The 17,811-nt window shown below is 44.3% G+C and overlaps 1 protein-coding gene across 1 annotated transcript; it reads right to left on the minus strand.

Annotated features, from left to right (window-relative positions):
- On the minus strand, positions 1-17,719 carry map3k9 (mitogen-activated protein kinase kinase kinase 9; the record flags this gene model as incomplete). The annotated part of the gene is made up of 11 exons (XM_084045388.1): positions 1-451; positions 1,258-2,022; positions 4,387-4,499; positions 4,851-4,995; positions 6,129-6,251; positions 6,629-6,869; positions 7,377-7,552; positions 7,880-8,028; positions 10,730-10,910; positions 15,495-15,908; positions 17,326-17,719. 11 exons carry the CDS (start codon positions 17,717-17,719, stop codon positions 9-11), a joined length of 3,144 nt encoding a protein of 1,047 aa, XP_083901514.1. The 3' UTR covers positions 1-8.
- Positions 17,720-17,811: the final 92 nt, after the last annotated feature.

Below are 17,811 nucleotides of genomic sequence, written 5' to 3' on the forward strand. Positions count from 1 at the left end.
TCCAGGAGTTACGACCAATATCCTGGTCTATAGCGGTAAGGTGAGTCTTTGGGAAACTTGACCTCTGGTCTGCAGAGTGGCACTGTGCCATCTCGGCACTGTCCCTCATCCTGCCGGTCTAGCAGATTGTTGATCTTGCGTGGGGAGGGCGTTGGGGCCTCCATTGGGGTGGGCGGCACGGCCGCATCTCTGCCAAACTCCACAGTGGGAGGGGTCTCTGTGCTGGAGGTGTTGGCAGGAGACTCTCCATTTCCCAGACTGTGTCCATTCCCTCTGGACCAAAACATGTCCCCACAACGAGCCCGGGGAGAGGGCCGTGGCCGGGCCACGAAGTCCAGGGTTTTAGGGCGCTCTGGGGCGCAGCGACGGCGCGGGGTAGGAGGAAACACCAGATTGGGGTCAGGCAACCGGGGTAACCCTGAACAGTCGTCCTTTAAAACCCTGAAACCACCTGTTGGGGGAAGCAGAGAATAACAGCCAATGATAAATGGAGTTGGGACAACAAATGTTCGGGCGGAGAACCACACCTTTGCTCCGCCCTACACACTAATCATGGGCACTACTTATACTCTGCCCAAACCACCCAGAATGCTCTATGCTTTTCCTCTCTCTCCTATCTCTCCTCCACCCCATTCACCTCCATAGTTTCTCTTTTACCTGCTCTTCTCTTTCTCCCTCTCTCTCTAACTCTCTCGCTCTCTCCCACTTCTCAGGTTCCTGCTGGGGGTCACCGCTCATGAAGCCGTGCCGATGATGCGAACGAACTCCTCGCCAAAGACTCCTGGGTCAGCAACCCCCCCGGAACCTAAGCCCCTTCCCCTCGTCCATTCTTATTCATTCAATAAACATCCTTAATAACCTTTCTCAAAGGCGTGGTTCTGGACTCGCGAAGCGTGCTATCAACATAGACAATCCAGAAATCTAGTCAAAACGGATGAAGGAAAAGATAATAGATATTAACATATTTTGGATAGACAGTATCTCTATTATCTTTCATTGTTTAGATTTGAGTGATGACAGAATACGGTTTGATTTCACAGGCTTTCTGAATAACTGATTATGGAACTACGTGCACAATGTTTATGATTGCATGGAATCTATGTGTGCATGATGTGTCATATCATCTCTCATTCTGTTTGGCATTAAACAGAGAACCACCTCTTGCAACTGCCCCAGTTTGGGGCTATGAAACCAGGCTTAATCAAACATGCATCTATACCAGTAACTAGAGAGGACAGACTCTCAATTGAACTCTACCTGTGTTCTCTAATGTTGTCTTTTCTGGTAATGTTTCGAGATTATTTGGCAGGCAGCTCTTCTTGATGGCTCCGTCTGAGGGGGTTCGACGTAAGCTACGTGAGGAACTCGGAGGGCAGGGTACGTGGGTTGGGGTGAGAGACTGCCGGGGGTTACGTTTGAAACTCTCGAGGTGAGTGTTGACCAGTGGGTTGACAGTAGGGGTCTGCGGGAGCTGGAGATGTGAGACGGGAGGCAGCAGAGAATGCCGAGCCTGGGGTGATGAGGGACGACAGACCAGCAACTCCTCGCTGTCAGAGCGCAAGAGCGAGCGGGTCGAATTACAGTCAGACACGGACGATAGAGACATCAGCGTAAAAGAGGGAGGCACACGCTCAGGCAGCGAGGGCACGGACGGTTTCAGGGGGCTCTCCCGTCTGAACAGCTTCCGTGTCGGAGGGCTGGTACTCCGTCTCTGGCCCCCTGTTCTGTGGAAGAAGCCCTCCCATCGTGGTTTAATGTTCTCCTCAGGCTGGGTCAGTGATAGCAGGTTGAAGCCGAGTCCGACAGCCGCAAGCAGAGCCCCACAGCCCAGCAGGACGAGCTCAGAGCGCCGCGCTGAACCTGGGCTCTTCCTACTCGGGGGCGTTTCCGGAACCTGGGCACTGGGGCAGTACTCCCCTCCCTCACCTTCAGGGAGATGGGCCTCTCTGTGGAAGGGGATGCAGAGGTAGGATTGGGCAGGAGAGGCCCCTGGCTCAGTAGTGAAGCAGCAGTCCTCATTCTCTGAAAAGAATACACAGAATAATTACATTGCAGATGTTATAATGCGTGGGAGTCATTTCACTGAGGAGTATGCTCTGAGCAAACCATGTTGTATACTGTTCAAAACATTACCATATACAATGCTGTATAAAATTGGAAGATTAAAATTGTCCAGATTAACAGACAGAGATGCTGGTGGACCGGTCTGCTGGGCGCGGGTGTAAAGAGAACTGAGGACTAATCATACACATATTATATTATCAAACAGATCTAAATGGGAGTAAAAGTGGAAAAAATGTTAGGAAACCAGGCATGCTAATTTAAATGTGAATGGGAATGTGACTGACACTCTCGCCTCCTTCAAGACCAGGAGAAAACTGTGGGCAGGTATTGAACATGCATGCTCAACAACTCAACCCTGGAAATTAAATGGAATTTGGAGATACACCAGACACTAACTGGGTTTCCATTAAAACGTTTCGAAAAAATGAAGCAAAGTTTCAGTCGGAAAAACTAAATGCGAAACTAAAATTATGCGATTATTGGGAGATAGTTCATGAAATAAGCAGTAGGTGGCACTATTTTGCCAGTCAGGTGGGAGGCATTTTATTGGACCTGAATTACTTTTTGGCGTTCTTTTATACAGACACGGACTGCCTGGTAGGCCATTGGGCTGCAAGTCCTCTAATTGTGCAAAGGCTGTGAAACGTTTCTTTTAATCAGGCTGTCTGATAATACTACTAGGCTAATAGACCAATTATTTGTTTACCAACATTGAGACTGGACGGACAGGTGATTGTTTCATGCAATCAATTCCCAACATATTTTTTCGGGGTGTGCTGGTTTCAGTTCATTCAACCTCCTCTTGTGTGTTGGCTAGTGAGGCGCGTCCTAGCGGGACATGACAGAATGGGTTTCATTTGGTGCCGGCCTGCGCACGCATACTGGTTATTATCAGAGTGACATCGTCTGTTAAGGGGTCTATTGGGCCAAACTCACTGGTACAGTACTAGTTCTGTCGTATTTACCTACCTGAGCAACTAAGTTTAATACTTATAATGCTACTTATAATGCAGGAATAACGTGGACACTGCTGGGCGCAACGATAGCCACAGCACTTGTTTTCAAGCAGTTACCATTGGTCCTTGACTGAAAATAAACCCCGCAAAATGATGGAGTCTGACTTTATTTGGAGCACTGATCAAAGTTGGACTTGGATACAGTTATTAATTGCTACATATGAGGACAGAAACCATCACAGAATAAGAGCGAGGCTTTAATTAATGGAGCAGCAAATTGTGCACATTATGTCATGATGACATTATCTTATTAAGATCTTATCTTAAAGTGTACTTTATAGATAAGCATATGCCGGCCAGATGACACACATACTATTTGACATCCTTTTGTCAGAAAATATTGATCTGTACTGCCCATTGTGCAGCCCACTGAAGTCTGCTGGTTGCGCAGAGAAACACAATTCAATCAGTCTGTTTGGAAATAGTAGCCTACAATTCATGAACGACATTAAGTAACTTGTCATTCCCTGAACCTCAGGCTGAACGACATTGAATTGGGTCGGCGCTCACCACCGGTACAGTGCCAATTCCGGCGTATTTTCGCCAACCTGAGCACCCAAGTTATTATAATGTGGGTAAGCCGCGCTGTGCGCAACGATAGCCATGCACATCACTTTGGCTTGCCCACAGTTACCATGGTCCTCCTTGACTGAAAATAAACCCAAAATGATAGACTTTATTTGGATCAAAGTTTCACCCGAGTTTCAAAGACGGATACAGTTATTAACTTCTACATATGAGGACAAAGAGCATCACAGAATAAGTGTGAGACTTTAATTAATGGAACTGCGAATTGCGCACATTAAACTAATTTATGAAGGTGACTATTATGATGAGATATGATGTTATTAAGATCTTTTATCAAAGTGTACTTTATAGAACACAATTACAGTGGCATTCATTAGCCTAATTTTATCATCTGAATGTATTTGTTGATAGACCTACAGTAGAAATGTGGGCATATAGGCCTACATGCGTTCAGAAATGCGTTTGGTTGTTAAACCCGAGATGGCTTCAATTTATGAATAATAACTATAGGCCTACTTAGTTATAATCTAGGCTAATTTTAATACAAAATATTAAGCTATTAACTGTGCAAAATCGATAGTCATGCGAGTTCAATGCTTTCTACCTCAAAACAGAAAGTGTTTATTTGCGTATTTAATTACAATTTTCGATGAAATCCACCTTATTTTTGGGAAATATGAAGATTTTCAAGTGTTTCCATTCAGGGATTTATGCGCAAAATGCACAGAAAATGGGTTGATGAAAACTCAATTAGTGATAATCCACCACTCTTCCTCACCCATTTCCACAAGACTTGGAACTCCGGGTACGGCTGGACTGTGTCTGGGTGACCTCCGCAGGTTAGGAGCACTACAAGACCGCTGCCTGCTGCCCTCATGAGGGGGCTTGACACTGACAGATGATTAAAAGAAACAATCAGAAGCATTGTCTTGTAACACCAGTAGCACTGCATGGCCAATAAAGGCCTGATTGTTATTAGTCTCCTTTTCTCAATTTCCATAAGTGCTCAGCTCACGTGTTCTTGATGCCAACCAGGGTTGGGATCAATTCACTTTCAGTTTAATCGACTCAGTTGAAGTCAAATACTATGAATCTTTTTCCGTAGATAATATTTTCAAATTATATTTACCAAGAAAAAGAATCCCAAAAAAGAATCCCAGGTAAGTGATAATTAATGCTCTATTAATAGAATTCAACCCCAATGTTCACCCTCATATGAAGCACTACAGTTGAGGTTCTTACCAGGCATCAGCGCTGTGTTCCCTGTATGGCCCCGACCCCCGGGCTCCCCGGCCCTTCTTTCGGGACCCCTTCCTCTCCCCTTCATCTTCATCCTGCAGGAAGCCAGTGTTCCGACCCCAGGCTGTACACCCCTCACCTGGGGTGACTACACAACAACAGAGGTTTTAATTCAGGAGATGAATTAAGTCAAACATTAAAGTGTTGTAGTTATAAATAATGAATGAGTGGCTCCACTTTGAAAAGACAGTATGCTATATGTAGGGGCTTTGGGAGACCACAGTCTGTTTACATTTCATTGTTTTCAAATGTACTGTGTGGAAATAAAATGCTCTGTGGCAAGAAAGACATTTGAATTCTAAACACCAATTAAGATCATTTCAATTTGATTACAAAATTCATATTCTTTGGCTACAATGATTCTAAATTGTTTGTTAGAACTGGTCGGTATTAGAATCAGGATTAGGATCAGTTGGCAGGATGATACCCACCAATGAACACTTGCTACCCTTCCAGATCTTTATCCTAAAAACCACACCAAACCCATGCCTAAACTACAATCTCCGGCAGTGTATCTCTGAGTATTGTCCTGTAAACCAATCAAATTCTAAGTACTACCGGTATAACAGGAAATCTATCTATAAAATCCATGAATCTCTGTATGTATAGTATGTATGTGCTATATGTCTGTCAGTCCTTCGCATATCTCAAGAACCACTCATCTGATCAACACTTGGCAGATGTGCTGTTGAGGACCTTAGGGAGTGCAGTATTGAGTGTGAAGTCAATCGGATCAGGGGTTCTCCATAACTATACCGCTCGGGTACGGGCATGTGTATACTGTGAACCACTCTTCTGATCGACTTCACTCTTAGGGGGTCATGCCCCAAATGGGCATTGCACTAGTCCAGGGATGGACATCAAACAATGATGGAATTAATAATGGCTGTTTTTGATCAATTCATTTGATCTCCTCAATAGCCCAACATGATCACCTGGTAGTTCAATAAGAGGTGGTTGCCCCTAGCCCTTGCACTAGTCTATCTACAGTACAGTCAAGGTCTCTCTACCCGTCTGTCCTTCACATATCTTGCGAATCGTTCAACTAATCGACTCCACTCACACTTGGAGGGTGTGTTGAGTGTGTGAAGTGTGAAGTCAAATGGGCACTGCACTAATGGATTCTATTCTAAAATCCAAAGACAGTGAAGATACATTTGATGCAATTAACTCAATTCAATATTCTGTTATGATTTGATTTTAACATGAAATGTTACTCACGCTGGATAGCTCTCAGCCGGGGCAGCATTGCAGGACTGTTTGGTGGGCTGGAACTGCTACCAAGCAAACTCCTGCGGCGGTCATGTGAGGGGGAAGCCTGGACTGTGATTTTGTGCTGAAAGTCTGAAACAGGACCAGGAATGTTGTTAGCATTCAATAATAGCACAATAATAATAAAATCAGACCTGCATCGTTCCCGAGTAGGCCAGTGCCTGCGGATAGGATACCACACTGGGTACTCTTAACAACAGGTTCAGCGAGTACTCTGACAGCAGGTACAAGAGGTATTGCACTCACATCATTCCCGATTTACATCGTTCCCAACTGGCTTGGTCCCCGAGTAGGGGATAATAATCACAAGGGAAACCTCACATTATAAGAATTCATCTATATGATGTGAAGATCACTATGTCCAACTCAAAGTGCAATTCATCAGTTTTAAAATGGGAGGGATAAATCAAGCAATTCAAGCATCAGTGATACAGCAAGGCCCACAGTACCTGAGGGCAGGCTGATCCTGTTTCCGTCCTTGAGTTTGAGGCGGCTGCGTCTGAACTTGCCCTGCCTGCTCTCCACGCGGGGCTTCTCCTGGTACAGCTGGTGGATGATGATGTTGAGCTCTCTTTCCAGGATGTGGATCTCACGCTCAGCCAGCTCCTGCTCTCGTCTCCTCAGGGCCTCCTCCTGACACTTCTGCTGCAGAGCCGCTCGGCTCAACTCCTCCTCCCATGACCGCAGCTCCTAACCAGCAAATCACATCCAAGGCAATAAATACTCAAACATAAGATGAAATCAACAATTACAACAACATGTCAAAGTTGCTGTAAGCCTAATACGCTACGTCAATCCAATCAATTAAATGCACTCTAAGCGTCAAAATTTTAATGTCTACAGGTAGGCACTCCAGCTCCACCCCCGCAAAGAAAATCTTGTCAGGCCGAAATGGGCGTGCCCTATATGGGGAATTGCACCATGAGCCATGGAATCCAGCGCAATTTAATTTACTGTATGACCTACGGTCATACTGACCTACGGTCATAGCGCCACCACAAGGCCAATTTGATGGTCATGGTCTCATAGAGGTTCTTCCTTGGCCAACTGGAAGTGTGTGCGCAAAGTTTCACACCGATCGGTCCAGCTGTGCCAGAGACACAAACACGGACGGACAGGGGTGAAAACAATCTCTGGCCTGGGGGAGATAATTAATGATCAATAAATCAGTCTATTGAGCAAGCAAGCAACCCCCACCTTTTCCTTGGTCCTTAGCTGATCAAACATTTCCTGTATCTCTATTTTCCAGTCGTTCTGCAGAGAGTGGAAGGAGTCTGCTGGCATCTCAAAGAAGCCTGACTCCTCAATAGCCGTGAGCTGGTCCAGAATACTTGTGAAAAGAGGCCGGGAATGAGGGTCTGGGCTCCAGCAGTCTGTGGTAAAGATTTAAATCAAAGTCCATGTGGCCTTCCAAAGTGTTTTATACAGTGAAAAGATAGTCTGTGTAGTCTTTTCTGATGCAATCTAAAAAAGCTTACTGTACTTTACACTTCTAAAACATCAATAGCATCTCTAAGCCGTCCATCACTTAGGACGTTGTTGAAGCAGTACTGTAGCTTTAAAAGTAGCTTGCTGACAGTGGATAGGCTTTTAAAATAGATGAGATCAAATCTCAGAGTCTTAGAACAGCACAGTGTGAGCATGCAGAAAGGAATGTGCAATAAATGTATAAAGATTGCGGGTAAAAGTTTCCTTCTTACCCTCCATAAGACGTGCAAAGGGCTCTGGGCAGGTTGAGGGGATAGGCAAAGCCAGCTTGTTCATAGCTACTCCATAAGCCACTGCTAGACCATCGATACCACGGAAAGGCACCTCTCCCGTTAGTAACTCCCACAGCAGAACACCATAGCTTGATTGATCATATTAAAAAAAAAACAGCAAAGGGTGGCAAAAGATGTTGTGAACATTCAAATAATTGATTATGGTGGACATTAGACTAGTTAGACTAGCTACATTGTGGACAGCAGATACCCATTTCACACCCAGGGATGAACTTCTAGGTTGTTGATTGCATGATTTCAAACACTTGTGTGGAAGATGAACGTGTGCAATACTATATCATCGCTGTCGGGCAGAAACCGTGTATATATCCATATTGCATCTTTTAGTTTTTTTCATTAATTATTGCAATTATTATTGTCTCCGCCAGGAGACTATGTTTTCATTCTCGTCCTTCCGTGTGTCCACCAAGCTAACATTGGTCAAGCTTCACGTGACACGTGACAATATGTTGAAAGGGTGTGCTTTGATTGGCTAGCGAGACGCATGACGAAATAGAGACCTATAAATAGGTGTGTCACTTCAAAACATTGTTTACATGTTTTGAAGTGACATCAGTGCCATCAGCCAAGCTAACATTGGACATGTTAGCTTGGCTGATTGAACATGTTAGCCAAGCTAACATGTTCTAATCCTTAGATGTTCTAATCTAAGAATCAGAACATTTCTAGAAAACTATGGTTAAAGATAGGGTAAGTGATTTCCTTTGGTTAAAATAGCACGGGTCTGCTGGCGGAGACTTGTGCTCCGAGGAGCACATTTTCTAGTTATACTTTGCGATACTTTGTTGTATCACGCATGTGTCATGCAAAAGTAGCGATGTGTAAAAGGAGATGCGTTGTGAGCTATAATAATAATGACATTCACAAAATTCAGAAAATAGGGACACCAGCTTTAAAGTGGTTCAGTCTGTCTGTGGTTTCTATAAATATTTAACCAATGAAAAGTATTAACAAGAGCTGGTGACTAAATAGTACATTGGATCCACTGGAACAAAAGGTTCTGTTTTGGACATACACGGTTTCCCACCGACAGCAACGATATGGACATCAAGCAGGGTGTTCCTGAAATAAACCATGTGCTCACCCAGCAGGCCTTTCCCAGATGAATAAAGGTTAAAACAAAATAAATTAATGCCATGGCTTTTGGATTCCACCTAGTAAAACATCAGCTTCAAACAGAGAGGGTTGATGAGCTGAGTAAATGACCTCAGTCGCATACTAGTGGATACAGCCGATATACAACTACGGTATATCAAGGTCAGATCGACTGTGCCACCACAAATGGAGGGAATGCACACGTTGTCTACTTATGGGCAACTACAGTATGGCACAAAACAGTAGAAATAGGTAAAGACTGTATGCACAGGAAGATAGACATACTGTACTGATTCTGGGTGACTGATCACGTCCATAATATCACTTGTTTGAATAACATTCAATGCCGTTTACCATGACTTAACATATAGGGAAGTTTCTATGATCTGTGAACAAGTCAAGTTTTTGTAGAACAGAAAACTCACAGTAGCTAAAACTTCAAAATAAAAACTCCTCAGGACATTAGCCTCTCTGTCACTACTGCTGTACTGCACACTGCCTCCTTGACTTTCAACCTATCACCCTTTAATCCCATTGTAGAGAGGGAAACCCCACAACAGTCAGAAATAGCTAAGCTGGCCAGTTAATACCATTTCCCTTAACTCTCCCTGTGGACTGAGCTCGGCTCTTAACAATGCAGCTCAATATGAAGGACACACAGGTGTAACCACATGGATTAGAACCCGGTTCTTGCACGTGGGACACCAAATATCTACCACTCATCCAAAGGGCAATTCCCCCATGCCAAAGGAGATATTGGGCTTCAGGCAGGGCCACACTACAACATTCACCCTCCCGCATGGGAGACCAAACATCTACCAATCATCCAAAGAGGAATCCCCCATGTCCAAGGGAGATATTAGCGTTCTGGTATTCAGGCAGTGATACTCTGCTACACAGGCACTTGAGTCTTGAATATACAGAGTGAACAAAAATGTTAACCTAAATATAAATTGCAGACCACGTGTTTTGCCCTCCAACTGTGCCAATATGCCATCCTGTGTGCTGCATCTGTTTAGATTTTATTCAGTAAGCACCACGAGGTATGAAAAGAATTCTAGTGGAAAAAACTGAAATGAGTGTTAAATATAATATTTTACCATACAAATAAATAATGACAAAAAGCCCCCCATATCTTCTCATACTGTGTGAAGGCTGGTAAGGACTGCATAGTGTCTATTGTTTGCCACTGTCCTTCTGCACTGTATGACATTCCTTTAGCCATAGTGACATCACATCCTAGTACGTGCGAATAGGGGAAGGAAATCAATGCGTATTGAAGTGGCTTGGGAGCTTGAAAAATGTATATTTGGACATCCCATCTCACTTTTTCATTAAGATGGTAGTTGTTGCAGGTCCCTGTATAACTTGACCAAAGTTTTGTGCTAGGACAAAACACAGAAGATATCACTAATGTGTCCCACAAACGCTGTACCTGTGTTTGCACCTCCAAGACAATGGCAGATTTGGCCAACCCATATGCGTGTCTTAAAGAATACTGTTGTTCCTATTGTTGTACTTGTGATCAGTTAGCTTATCAACATGTCTCTCAACTACACCAATGCAAACCAAACAAATGTCTGGATGTTTATTGTATTTGCACAAACGGTCCATCTGAACAATACGGAAAAAAGAGATGCAGTTTGCAGCTGCATCTGTCCCCCTTCTGCCCACCTCCAGACGTCGCTACCCTTGGAGAAGGTGGATGATCGGATGACCTCGGGAGCCATCCAGGCGTAGGTGCCTGCGGCGCTCATCTTGGTGGTACGGTGCCACTCCCGCGCCAGGCCAAAGTCTGTGATCTTCAGAGTCTTGTTACTAAGGTCGTCCATCTCAACCCTCTCAAGGATTAGTACTGGTGGTATACAAAGCATCCAAGAGAGGAAGGAGAGGAGATCATGATGGGGGGGGGGGGTGATGCAGAGGTTGAGGGTGGTTGAGGGTGGTCAGTTTGGAGGATGGGGGGTGAAGGGTGATGAGGACCATGGATTGAAATGTTGGGAGTAGTACAGCGGGCAGGATCCGACCATGGAGGTGAAAACAATGTATGTGGGAATGCAAAGATGGGACAACATGGGAAATTAACAAAAACAGGGTGCAGTTGGTGGGAGGCCATGATGAAAGGATTGGAAGGATGAAAGCAGGAGAGATAAGAAGAGAGAAAGAAAAAAACAAGAGCGGAAACCATGAAACAGTGAGCCATTAAGACACAGAAAAGAGCACAGATGAAAAATACAGGACTTGATCAATGCTAACAGCCCCAGTCAGTAGACCACAGTGTAACTGCAAACAAATGTGGTACACCCTTTTGCAACAGTAAGGCACTAGAATACAGCCAAGAGAAGCTCTACCACCTAACCACATGCTCTTCCCCATTCAACTGTACAGATTAGACATGAAATGAATGGAATTAATTTAATACATTAAAAACAATACAGCCATTCTAATAATACTGCTCTGTAAGTGCAGAAAACAGCATACTTTGGCACTCCTGTTGCAGGGGTAGGCTGTAGAAAACACCTCAATATCCATGCACAAGAGCAAAACCTGCTCTCTCCACCCAACCACATGGGCTCCCCCATTCAGCTGTACAATGCCAGGCCATCTGCTGTGGCTTTACCCAGTAGGGAGGGTGTGTCTACAAGCTGTGGTGCACATCAAGGGACCCTTCATCTGCTGCTCATGCGGCTCTGCTGTTACTGTTCCAAAGAAACTAAATCCCAACATGTGGTGCAAGGAAATCCTGGCTCTGTGTCGCCCAATGGGAAGAGCATGGCACAAAAAACTGTCCATGGTTAGGGGTTGCCAATTGCCATCCCTCCCTTGGGGCCACCCATGCTACAATTGCATGCACAAAACAAAAGCATCCACCAAATGGCAGATGTTAGGTTAAACATGGTGGGTCACAGAAAAGGGTGGAGGTTAATTACCCAAAAGTATTGCCCTCTAAAGATATAAACACAATTTTTTTTAAATTAATTACAGAAATTATTAGATATAAAAAAGATAATTAACAGAAAGGACTTTCGCTTTTTATGTATCACAAAACTCTGTTCTTGAAGCATTGAGTTCTTGTCACTGTGAAGATTAATAGTTTGCCTCATAAGCTTGTTTTACCCCACATGTAATCTAAAAAAACCAACCCAGCTCAGCTCTCCACCACATTTCCACCGTCAGCAGAAATACATGTCTGATGATTCCAAGGATTTGATGCATGTTGCTAAAATACAGATTTTTACAGACAGCTACTGAAGCCAGTGAGAGCAGACGCGCTCTAGCTACAGGTGTTGATTAGATGTTGTACCATAGTTGCAGGTATGCACAAGTACAGCATATGGAATAATAGCCACACCTCTGTCACAGGGCTTCGTAAAGTGTAACAGACTAAAGGAGGGTTCCATCTTTTTTAATGCAAAACACTAGATCCGAATACTGCAGTCCTGTGTGTGCTCATAATCTACTATATAAAGTTCAAGTTGTGGTGGATGGGTGGTGTCTGTAGCGGGCACACAGATATGTCCACATATGGCCTGGACATTTGCGACGCGTTGTCAGCACAACAGAGAGAGAGAGGGAGGGAGGGAGGAGGGAGACTGTGGGAGAGAGCCTATTTCACCCAAACCACAAACAATGGCGACGATTGTTGAGTAGTAGTGTACCCGAACCTTAACACAGTGATCAAGACCAAAACAACGCGTTGTCAGCACAATAACCCTGCTGTCAACAGTCAGAGCAAGCTGATAACGTGGTAAATAAACCAAAGAGGCTTAAATGGAAGGAGACAATACTATAACTCTATTTAAAGGGAAGTGATATTTTTTGGTTCAAGTAATAATTAAATAGCGAGTCCCAACCTGTGGGCTGGCATTGCAAATCATTGGAAAAACACAATGATTTAAAAAATAATAATGTTAAAAAGATGTCATGGTATTCTGTCTTTAAAACCTTGAGAAATGGGCCATGACTGTGATACCATTAAATAGGAACTTAAAAAGGTAGGGTAAGTGATTTTCTTTGGTCAAAATAAGTGTTAAATAGCTCTATATTCTGATAGTACTCATTGCTATAAAGGTTTTGTTCAGTAACAGGAGTCTCCATGTCTCTCCATCACTTTATTAAACAGAAAATGCATTTTCAGGTCAGGATACCAATTTTATCAAGTGAAATTGGAAGTGGTGACACAAAGAAATTAGCAGACAAAATTGGAACTGGAACACTATACAAATGAAGCTGATAAATGGGTACTCTATCCTGATTGGCTGAAATGTTGTCACCTACCTGAAAATGTATGTACTGTTTATTAAAGAGTTGGAGAGACAGGGAGACCCCTGTGACTGAACAAACACTAGCAATGATTACAATCAGAATATCGTGCTTTAACCTTTTAATACAAAACCTTTTTGTTTTAACCAAAGAATATCACTTACCCTACCTTTAACCACTAGCATCCCCATTCTGGGCATGTCATAATTGGCGAACATTCAGCGAAAATATCACATCTACAAGCTTACAATGCATTGTGTTACAACACGTAGTGAGCTTGTAGATAGACAAAGAGATTTGGTGTGGAGGGAAAAAAGAACTAGGCCAAGAATAGAACGCTGGGTGGGGAACTCCGGTCAATGAAGTATATACACAGTGCCCGGGTGGTTCGAATCCACCGGGGTATCCGGCTTTGTCGGGGGTCTATGCGAACACAATTGGCTCGTGTTCGGGGGAGGGAAGCTGGGAGGGTGATAATGGTCATTGCACGTACTCCTACGGGTTGGGGCAGCACCTGTCAGCAGGGAGCCTTGGGCGGGAGAAGTAGGACGAAGGCCGCACGTCCTCCCGGTGGGGGCTCCTCACTGGCAGGTGTGACAGTACGATACAGCAGCGACAACACAGAAATGTGTGTGAGGGAATTAATTGGCATAACGACTGAATTGGGGAGAAAAAGGAGTAAAACATAATTGGCTACTCTAAAGAAAGAAAAATTTAAATTTAAAAATGAAGTATACACTTCAGTTCCATTGATCCAATCCGAAACACAATCTATGTGTTTATCAAAATCGGATTTGATTGATCGATTTGATTGATCATCTAAATAAACTTGCTCTGTTCACACTGTTGACCTTGTTTGTTTCAAGTGGGTCTGATCTCGAAAACCGCTGCTATAGTATTTGTTCAGTCAGTTTCCCTGTCTCTCCAGCTCTTTCTGTTTTCTAAACAGAAAATAAATCTTCAGGTCGGGATACAAATTTTATCCAATCAGGAGAGAGAACTCTTACTGTACATGGGATACAGGATTAACAAGTGAAATTTGAAGTGCTGGGGAAAAAAGGAGCAGAGATAATTGGAACTAATAAATTATCTTTGTGGGGCTCTCTCTCCTGATTGGATAAAATTGGTATCCCAACCTGAAAATGTATTTTCTGTTTACTGAAAAGCTGCACCCCCTTTAATGTTCAATCATACTGACACATAAAGGGGAAGAATTGTTGTTCTTCTATTCTTATAGCTTTAGTTTATATGATTATCAACAAATACATTTAACCAAGTAATAAGTATCCTGCATTAAAGCAAAACCTAAGCTTTATCTATATTCAAAATGTTAATGTTTTTATTTATCACTTAATGTTTTACGGTCTAATGATCACTGCCAGGCTGATAGGCAGAGATTTTGTTTGTGCCCCTGTTCGTGTATCTGTGTGTCTGCCTGTGTGAAGCTAATCTCGGACACCACTGGATCCATCCATTCATTTTGATGCTCGAGTGGGTTTGTATATTGTGGTTTTGAGAGCTACATTGTCTTATACATTTATCTACCGTTATGTTAAAAGGGCCACTGTAGTCATGTCGATGTGAATGACAATGATTTTGTGCCTGACTTCCAATAAACATAATATAACAATAATATAATAATGATTGATAATATAATTATTAATAATACAATAAAATAAAATAAAAGGGCCACTGTGCCCAGGATGTCAACTAGTTAGATTGGCTTAACACTCAAAAGCAGTCAATTGTACTCAAAGGCCTCCACTAATCACTGGAGGATAGACCAGTGGCAAACAAGCATATGTTTGTTGAGCGTCCAATAGGAAGCCTGGGGCAGAGGACTGGACAAATCCTTGGTAATAGGCTTGGGATTTAGGGGATCCAGAGTAAAATGCAAGATTACAACAGACCCACAAACATACATGCAAACTGCTTTTTCCTTTCTACACCCCTTTGCAATTGTCTCTCTGTCCACTAGGCCACCCTGCTGCCTTTACAAAAACATGGGACCCTTTTTTAGCTCTGGGTTATGCATGTTGTTGCACGTCATGTTGTTTTGATTCTAAATCTTGTTAATTTGATTACAAAAATGACAATGACTTTGCATATAGGCTATCGCCACCAGCAGAGCATTCCACCATACCCGTCATTGGCATACACTACACAGATGACTTACTGTTGCTGGACTTGAGGTCTCTGTGAATGATGGGAACAATGGCCTCGCTGTGGAGGTAGAGCATGGCACGAGCTATCTGCACAGCCCAGTCCACCAGTGTGCACGGTGGGATGCGCTTCCCAGAGAGGGCCCTGTTGAGGGGGCCGCCCCTTGCGAGCTCCATCACCAGACACAGGTTGGGCTCCTGCAGGCAGACGCCCAGCAGGGCCATGATGTTGGGGTGGTGGAGCATGGCAAACAGCTTGGCCTCCTGGCGAACACTCTCCAGGGTCTGGCCCGCGTCCTCATCAGGGTCCCGGCGAGCCGCTTTCACGGCTACGTCCGCGCCACGCCACACAGCGCGGTACACCTTGCCGAAACCACCCACGCCAATGATCTCCTCAAGGGTGAGCTCTGAGAAGTTGATCTCCAACACTGAGGGCGAGAAGAGATACAGGAAAAGGTAGACCTTTATTGATCCTGCAGGGCAAATTCAGTTTCACCCAGCTGATGGTTGCTCAAGATAGTCAAAATGAGAGACACGTTGCTTGATAGATATTTATCCTAAGTGCTTGAGTCCAAGGTCAGTTATTATGTACTGTATGATGAATCGAGAGCATGTTGCCACTTGCCGGCTCAGTGTCTGCGCTTTGTCTGTACACTTAGTATAGGCATACATTCAGGTTGTATATTTTCCTACCAGGCCCCTAAGCAGACTGACCTTGATAAATATTTCAGGTGGTATGGTATGTGAAAATAGGTCACCTGCCTCCGAGCATGAGCAATAGAAATAATGTTCAGACAGCAAAGACAGTGGAAGTAATACAACACACCCAAACTAGGGATCTCATCCCAGTCATAAGAATGCAGCCTTATTTAAGCTCTATTTTCCTCTCTCTTTTAAAAAAAATAATCATCGAAAATAGCCAATCTACGTAGCTCACATACATCATCTGCTATCAGGGTTAAAAGTGGTTAAAATACACTGGTCAAATATTACATTCGATGGACCAATAACCAGGAGATGGGTACTAAATACTAGACTGGACCTGTATGCTCAAAGGCATTTCCACAGGATCAATTTGGCACATAATTTGTTTTATAAAGGCCAATCAGAATGAGAGTGCTTTCACATGTAGCTCCAGTGCAGCACAATTTAGGAGATTTTGCTTATGTCTACTTGATCTAGCTGAGCCCAGGGCCTTGGCTTGGCATTTAACAGCATAAGCTTTTTCTTCAGAGGCACAATTCGATAATTGACCCCTTTTCATTGCTCTCCTGCAGCTCCAGTGGCTGTGGAGCATCATCAGTATCTGTGCCCAGAACAGGGATGCTTAACAGTAAAAGCAAGCTAATTGATGCCATTGCTTCAGTAGAGCATGATGACAAAGGCTCACTCACACACACACACACACACACACACACACACACACACACACACACACACACACACACACACACACACACACACACACCTAATGAAGCTATGGGATGTGTATGGCTGGCAGTGACGTAGGGCCGGGCTGCTCTGGCTTGCTGAGGATGCGACGCACAATGTGCAATGAAATTCGAGCTGCAAGGCGGGGTGTATTGATGGAGCGCGGCCGACTGCCTTGTTTGACAGGCAGCAATATGATGAATAATGGTGCTGAGGATGGCCCTCACTGAGGATGCTTTGGTATTTACAGGCCTACTAAAGTGCAATGCGCCTAGTAGCCTACCAACATGACATAGCAGTCTCAATGTGGGTTTCTCAGACCAAAAACAAGGATGTATGTACTGGAGCTTAATGCAACATTTTAGGGACATACTCATTTCATTATCTGGTATGGCAGCACAATGGGATACTCACGGTGCAGATTAGGTACTGAGTAATCTGAGTACTGCTGCTCTGAAGTGTCCCGTATTTTCTCCGAAATGCCATTTCCAATGCTGACATAATTACAGGGGAAAATGCCCACCCGGTCCGCTATCATACCGGTCCACCAGCCCTCGTCTCCCGACACCAGGGAGTCTTTGGACAGGACCTCCACCAGGTCGCCCTGCTGCAGACTGAGCTCGTCGTCCGCACGCGCCTCATAGTCGAACACCGCCGTCCACAGACCACCGGGGCTGGCTGGCGCTGCAGCCGGTGCTCCGTGCTCCGGCGTCGGCCAGCGAAACACATCCGCGTCGGTGTCATCTGATGAAGGAATAGAAGCCTTGGGACTCACGCTATCGTCCAAAGCAGGTTTGAAGACATCCATTGAAGCGATCCATAGGGGCGACCTGAATCACTGCAGGCGCATAGTACACCTGACGATGCGGGGAGCGACGGTCGGAGCACCCTGCATACTGA

This window comes from Gymnoscopelus microlampas (assembly GCF_963454915.1).
Source record: "Gymnoscopelus microlampas genome assembly, chromosome: 20".
Taxonomy (NCBI): domain Eukaryota; kingdom Metazoa; phylum Chordata; class Actinopteri; order Myctophiformes; family Myctophidae; genus Gymnoscopelus; species Gymnoscopelus microlampas.